A 7,587-nucleotide genomic window follows, 5' to 3' on the forward strand; every position below is an offset into this window, starting at 1 on the left:
TGTGAGGGTTACGGCCTGCATTTGTTACACGCTTTGAGTACGCAAGCTAGTATTAGCTTGCTAAAGTTAGCATAGCTTTTATCCGGAACAGCCGCCTTTTCTGTGAAGAAATGAAAACATTAAACGGAAAAACCGATGTTATATTTGTAAGTTACACTACACCGTTTATTTCACAGAACATTTGTTAGTGTTTGTTGATTAGAGGTTTTGGGTAGCTAGCATGAACTTTAACTTTATTCTAGCTAATGTGGAAGTTTGATCAAACTTGAAATCAGAGATACGTTTTACCAAATCGACTGTGTTTACACATTTGAAACAAAGAAATGATCTTTTTATGATTTATTAACTATGAAAAATCGCTACAATAGTAACACCGCTGTTTGATTTTTGGATACTAGGAGGACGACGATCTACCTTATGAAGAGGAGATCATCAGGAATCCATATTCAGTCAAGTGCTGGATGCGTTACATCGAATTCAAACAGAATGGACCAAAATCTACCCTCAATATGATATATGAGCGGGCTCTAAAAGAACTCCCTGGCAGGTAACTAACAAGACCGTTACAACAAAATTGTGGACATTGTGCTGAGAAGCCAATAGCAACGGATAACTCAAAACCCATAGACTATACATTATTTTACAAGATTCTGTGCAGCAAGTATTTCCCGAGTGTCTAACCACCCTTCCCACTCATTTTTGCAGCTATAAGTTGTGGTACAATTATCTGAGAGAGAGGCGAAAACAAGTCAAAGGGAAATGTATCACAGAACCAGGCTATGAAGAAGTCAATAACTGTCATGAAAGGGCACTAGTGTTCATGCACAAGGTAATACCTCCTATAGAACTTGATGCTTAGCCACTTTACTCATAAAAGTAATATTTGGTCTGCAAGAGCTTTGCATAAAACTAACTATTTGTCTTTGCTTAAACTAGATGCCTAGAATATGGATGGATTACTGTCAGTTCCTTGTGTCTCAATGCAAGATCACAAGAAGTCGTAGAACATTTGACCGAGCACTTAGAGCTCTTCCTGTAACTCAGCACCCACGCATCTGGCCTCTGTATCTCCGCTTTGTCCGTGACTTGCCGTTGCCTGAGACAGCCATCCGAGTGTACCGCAGGTACCTTAAGGTGAGAACATACTGCACAACCTTAAGTCCATACAGCAGCTGTCATTTAAAATGTTAAGGTGATTTCTGATTTTATTTTTGTTTTACAGGTGTCATCTTTCAAAGTGTATTCTGTGGCATAAATGTTGTCTGTAGCATCTGAAGATTCTTAGCTGTTATCCAAAAGACCTTACAAGCATTCAATAACAAGCTTTATGGCTGATTAAGAAAGTTTTAAAAGATAGACAAGTTCCCTAATCTGTTCAGACAGAATACCTGCGAAAATATTTCTTTCTGAATGTTTAATGTCTTACTGTCTTCTCTTGATACCTTGTAGCTTTCTCCAGAAAATGCAGAGGAATACATAGACTACTTGCGGTCTGTTGGCCGCCTCGATGAAGCAGCTGTGCGGCTAGCAGCTGTTGTCAATGATGAAAACTTTGTGTCCAAAGAGGGAAAGTCTAACTATCAAGTAAGACGGGATTCTTCCAGACACTTTTCAACATTCCCGCCTTTTAAGCTAAATGAAAAGAAATCTAAAAAAAATGTTTTTCTTCTTTTTTTTTTGGACAGCTGTGGCATGAACTATGTGACCTGATCTCCCAGAATCCTGACAAGGTGACCTCTCTGAATGTAGGAGCCATCATTCGAGGAGGCCTCACTCGCTTCACAGATCAACTTGGAAAACTTTGGTGCTCCTTAGCTGACTATTACATCAGGAGTGGCCACTTTGAGAAAGTGTGTTTCCTCTGAATAGCATTAATTTTCACCCCTAATATAATTAACTAACTAAAACACATCTCTACTTTACGTTTTTTTAGGTTGAGTCATTTGCATTAAAATAATTTTTTATCTGTGAATTTGTCCAACTGTAGCCAAACATTTTTTTTTCCTCAGGCACGTGATGTCTATGAAGAGGCCATCCTTACAGTAGTCACTGTAAGGGATTTCACACAAGTATTTGACAGTTATGCTCAATTTGAGGAGAGCATGATCGCTGCTAAGATGGAAACTACAGCTGAGATGGGGCAGGATGAGGATGGTGAGTATGTGTGCATCAGTTAAACTTGATAACTGTCTTTGTTTTTATTTTTCTTTTGTTTTTTTTTTTTGTTCATGTGTACGTTACTCTTTGTTTTTTCTCCACTCAGATGACATAGACCTGGAGCTAAGACTTGCCCGCTTTGAGCAGCTCATTGCCCGGCGACCCCTCTTGTTGAACAGTGTACTCCTGAGACAGAACCCCCATAATGTTCATGAGTGGCACAAGCGGGTAAAACTGTATGACGGAAATCCACGACAGGTGGGTTTTAAATATTTTGAGAATGGCTGGGACAGTGCACAAGTCACAATATATGCATTTCACACAAAAAACTACCTTCATGTAAAGAATTACTAATAAATAGCCCTATTTTCTTCAGATCATCAACACATACACTGAGGCAGTCCAGACTATTGATCCAATGAAGGCCACAGGGAAACCTCACTCGCTCTGGGTTTTCTTTGCTAAATTCTATGAGGAAAATGAGCAGCTGGATGATGTAAGTCATTATTTAAACTTCAATTTACCTGTTTCAGATTATTTCTTATCATTATTATTATTATTATTAGTTCCCTGTGTTTACTAACTTTATTTACTAACTCAACTCAGGCGAGGACGATCTTTGAGAAGGCTACCAAGGTGAACTACAAACAGGTGGATGACCTCGCTGCAGTGTGGTGTGAATATGGAGAGATGGAACTTCGTCATGAGAATTACGAACAGGCACTACGAATTCTGAGGGTAACTGATCTGCATCATATACATCATGCACATGATCCTTTTTGGAGCCATATTTAGGAACATCTTGTGGGCATCATATATTGTTTGGGAATGACCAGTTTGTGAAATAAAGAAGACATTTGTTAGACTTGTTATTTAAATGTCTTTTGAAAGTATATTTTAAAATTAATACCTGGTAACTGAAGTTATAGGCTGTAGTTTCACTGGCACTGAGTAAAAATATTTGCAGTTGTTTACGAAGGCAGTTTTAAGCAAAGGGTGTAATATCAGTAGTTGCATCACCTTAAAAACTTATGAAACCATTTACATATTTGTATTTATTTTATTTAGAAAGCAACAGCTATCCCATCCAAGAAAGCAGAGTACTTTGATGCTTCTGAGCCTGTCCAAAACAGAGTCTACAAGTCTTTGAAGGTCTGGTCAATGCTGGCAGACTTGGAGGAAAGTCTTGGCACTTTCCAGGTATGTTCAGTAATTTTCTGTGATATGGTTTGGGACCTATATACCAGTAGTATTTGATATTGGTCTAAGAATCATTTATGTGTTAAGTCTAAGCTTTTCTCTTTTTCTCGACAGTCTACGAAAGCAGTTTATGACCGGATTATTGATCTCCGGATTGCCACTCCACAGATCATCATCAATTACGCCATGTTCCTTGAAGAGCACAACTACTTTGAGGAAAGCTTTAAAGTAATAATGTGTAGCTAATCCACTAGACCACTACTTATTTTCAAAATACAATTTGTCCTTGTCGACTGTAGCACTCTTTTTAATGGTGTTATTAATATTTCTTTCAGGCATATGAACGTGGTATCGCTCTTTTCAAGTGGCCAAATGTTTACGACATCTGGAACACTTACCTCACCAAGTTTATTGATCGATATGGGGGCAAGAAGTTGGAAAGAGCCAGAGATTTATTTGAACAGGCATTGGATGGCTGCCCAGCCAAATTTGCTAAGAGTGAATATCTTTGGTTGAATTACACTGACAAATTTAGTACATTGAAGTGCCCCCCTCCGTTATAAAATGTACTTAACCACAATGGCTTTCTTTTCAGCTATTTATCTACTGTATGCCAAGTTGGAGGAGGAGTATGGATTGGCGCGACACGCTATGGCTGTATATGAAAGAGCAACACAGGCAGTAGAAACTGAGGAGAGACATCTCATGTTTAACATCTACATCAAGAGAGCAGCTGAAATTTATGGAGTTACATATACCAGAGCAATCTACCAGAAGGCTATTGAGGTACAGTAACATTGTCCTATCTCTTGCATACAGCTGCATTATCCTTTTTAATCTTTTTTTTTTTTTTTTTAATTCGAAACTCATAATTACAAGATCCGCCCTGATGTGATGCTATAAAGCTTTTTATTGTTCATTTTCCAGAATGTCATTATTCATCACAGGACTTTTCTGGCCAGAAATGAGATTTTTCCCAAATTAATTCACTTTTATGCCACTGTTGGAATATTGTAAATATATAATATATGGATTGGATTTATATAGCGCTTTTCAAGGCACCCAAAGCGCTTTACAATGCCACTATTCATTCACTCTCGCATTCACACACTGGTGGAGGCAAGCTACGGTTGTAGCCACAGCTGCCCAGGGGCAGACTGACAGAGGCAAGGCTGCCATATCGCGCCATCGGCCCCTCTGGCCAACACCAGTAGGTGGTAAGGTAAAGTGTCTTGCCCAAGGACACAACGACTAGGACAGAGAGCCCGGGGATCGAACCGGTGACCTTCCGGTTACAGATACGCTTCCCAACCCCCTGAGCCACAGTCGCCCCAAAGGTCATATTACATTTATAGATCGCTAGATATGGAATTTCATTAAATTGATGAAAACTATAATCAGTGATCATGTTTATTTTAGCCACAATTGGTAAGATAATCCGTATTAGTTAAAGAGCAAAATTGATTTTATGACTGACCACATTATCATTTTGCAGATATAATAAATCTAGACAATAGTCAGCCTCTTAAAAAAACCTATTACATTGTTTTGTGTAAAGTTGTTCATACTCATGGCATTTTTATTATATGCAAAGATCAGAAGTCATATACTTAATGTAAAAAGAATAACTTGACATTCTGATGGACAAAATACTCGTTACCTTAAATTACTGAACAAAGTTGCATTACAAAATTAAACTTCCCATCACCCCTCTGCTCATGATCTGTTACTCACAAAATACACCATGTTGCATCCCTTGTTTTGGTAAATGGTTCTGTGCAGTGTTCATATAGTTTGTGTTTATCCAGGTCCTTCCTGATGAGCATGCAAGAGACATGTGTCTACGGTTTGCTGACATGGAGAGTAAACTTGGTGAGATTGATCGTGGTAGAGCAATCTACTCCTACTGCTCCCAGATCTGTGACCCAAGGGTATGTGAATTCACCCCTTCTAGTCATTTGTCTACATTTGCTTCAAAATCTTTGGTTATATTTCTTCAAATTTTTACTTGACGTTTCAGGTGACGGCTAATTTCTGGCAAACCTGGAAAGATTTTGAGATCCGCCATGGAAATGAGGACACGATTAGAGAGATGTTGAGGATCAAACGAAGTGTCCAGGCTACATACAACACACAGGTCAACTTTATGTCCTCTCAGATGCTGAAGGCCACAACAAGCTCCACAGGCACTGGTAGGAGAAGTTGGATTAACCTAAAAGTGTGCTCCATTTAGATGTAGTTACATGAATATCACTGTGTGTTATATCAGATATTGGCTATTTGATATGTTTCAATTTATAATGATATGGTTGAATGCTCCGTATTTACTCCAAATCTTGAAGGAACCTCCTAGACCTACTCAAGAATTAACGTAGGGTCATTTAGGTGTCATTTTCTATGTATTTATTTATTTGTGTGTTTTTGTTTTTTTCCAAGTGGTTCTGCATTTGTCTAACCATCTGTTTCTGGTGTTCAGTGTCAGATCTTGCTCCAGGCCAGATGGGAATTGATGATATGAAGATGTTGGAACAGAAAGCACAACAGCTTGCTGCAGAGGCTGAACAGGACAAGCCTAAACCCAAAGAGAAGATTCTCTTTGTCAGGTTTGTTCTTCATTATTTTTTAAGTTAAAAGTATCTGTAGATTTCTTTTTTTTTCTTTTTAATATAACAGAACTTCATCTTCCAAAGGAAGCTGAGGCACATGAATCCTTTTCACTTTAATTATGCAGGAGTGACACTTCTCGCAGTGAGCTGGCAGAACTTGCCAAACAAGCCAATCCTGATGAAATAGACATCGATGATGATGAGGATGAAGAAGATGAAGACCAAGGACCGGATGGTGCGTGAAAGACAGTACAATTTTCAGAATATTTTTTGTAAACATTTTCCGATGGAGGTATTTTAATGAATTCCTCTTTTTCCTTTACAGAGGTGCAGCTTGAACAGAAGAGCGTCCCTACAGCTGTTTTTGGAGGGCTTAAAGATGACTAGACAATAATTCTCTCAGACTTGTACATTTGAGTTCTACGTCCTCTTGTGGTCATTCAACTGAACTATTCATAAATGTGTAGTTTTATGGCAGCACTGGTGTTTCTGTTTGTTTTCCTTGTGGATTTGTGTAGTTTATAATATAAGATATATTCGTTTTGACCACTTGGTTTCAGTATTTCTCAAACTTGGTGCTCAAGATAACTTTTTAGTTGTATGTGTTATGAATTATTATTTGCAGTAACACAATGACTGTAATTGAAACCTGATATAGTTTGTCTGTTCTTTTTGTTTTTTTATAAAATGTAAGAAAGAAACAGTGAAAACATTTTTTAAATCCAATAAATGCAGGATCTTTCCCAAACAGGAAGTTCTACCCTAGAAAAACATGGGGGAGGAGCATGTCTCTTCAGTCATTTGAAACTTGAGCTGCGCATTCAAGCCTCACATTGTTGGCTTGAGGCTCACCAGTAGATGGGTGTCTTGTAATGCCAAGAGTTTCTGGAAAGCTTTTCTAACTTGTAGACAAATGTCACTATCCAAATCTTCATGCTGAAGTAGTACATGTACACTTAAACAGTTTCTACACTTAAATGATTTTTCCCCCCCAGTGATAAGTGCAGGATTGCTGGGCTAATTGATATTTTTGAAAGTTTTTTGCTAGTAATGTTACAAAAATGGTGGTATTTTGGGTGTATTTGAGAAGCATTTTGAATCATATTTCCACATTCTTGGCAGTGCTTTTCAGTTATGTGCAAGCAGCTCTGGCTGTGACAAATTGAATGTCTAAAACTGCCTTTGTAATCGAAGTGATAAATACCTTTAAACCTGCATCAACATTCTTCTGATTAAAAAGCTGTTTTCTTTTCAAAGTAATCTAATTAAAAGAGAAACTGAACTGCTTGATGCATTTGCTGTATAGTCCTCTAGAACTCTTGTTCTTTTATTCAGAAATGACTAGAAGCAGAACTGTAAGTAGCCAATGATGTTTGAAGAATGACTTTTGTGATTAAATATATAGAATTATTTATGCGTTTGATAGAAAAGACCTTATGCTTTGCCACCATCCCATCCAAAGGGTTAAACATATTGAGTTGGGCAAAAGGTTGTGACTGGGAATTATTGTTTCTTTTATAATTAGATTAAAATAGCTGAGAGGTAATCCTCTTACAAAGTTACTGCAGTCGAGAACTTGAAGGGCTTTTGGAACGAACATCATATGATGAGGCACTCTTAAGAT

General features: G+C 37.9%; 1 protein-coding gene across 1 annotated transcript; it reads left to right on the plus strand.

The window, feature by feature from the left end:
• On the plus strand, positions 1-7,250 carry xab2 (XPA binding protein 2). Its single transcript, XM_085454497.1, has 19 exons — positions 1-146; positions 399-547; positions 706-829; positions 937-1,134; positions 1,450-1,584; positions 1,686-1,850; positions 2,010-2,154; positions 2,264-2,415; positions 2,534-2,653; positions 2,764-2,895; positions 3,226-3,357; positions 3,472-3,585; positions 3,693-3,855; positions 3,953-4,143; positions 5,166-5,288; positions 5,378-5,549; positions 5,834-5,960; positions 6,089-6,198; positions 6,289-7,250. Exons 1-19 carry the CDS (start codon positions 111-113, stop codon positions 6,348-6,350), a joined length of 2,550 nt encoding a protein of 849 aa, XP_085310623.1. The 5' UTR covers positions 1-110; the 3' UTR covers positions 6,351-7,250.
• Positions 7,251-7,587: the final 337 nt, after the last annotated feature.

Source organism: Copadichromis virginalis, linkage group LG4 (assembly GCF_057382275.1).
Source record: "Copadichromis virginalis isolate Kocher_CV1m ecotype Utaka linkage group LG4, C_Virginalis_male_GT1.1, whole genome shotgun sequence".
NCBI lineage: Eukaryota > Metazoa > Chordata > Actinopteri > Cichliformes > Cichlidae > Copadichromis > Copadichromis virginalis.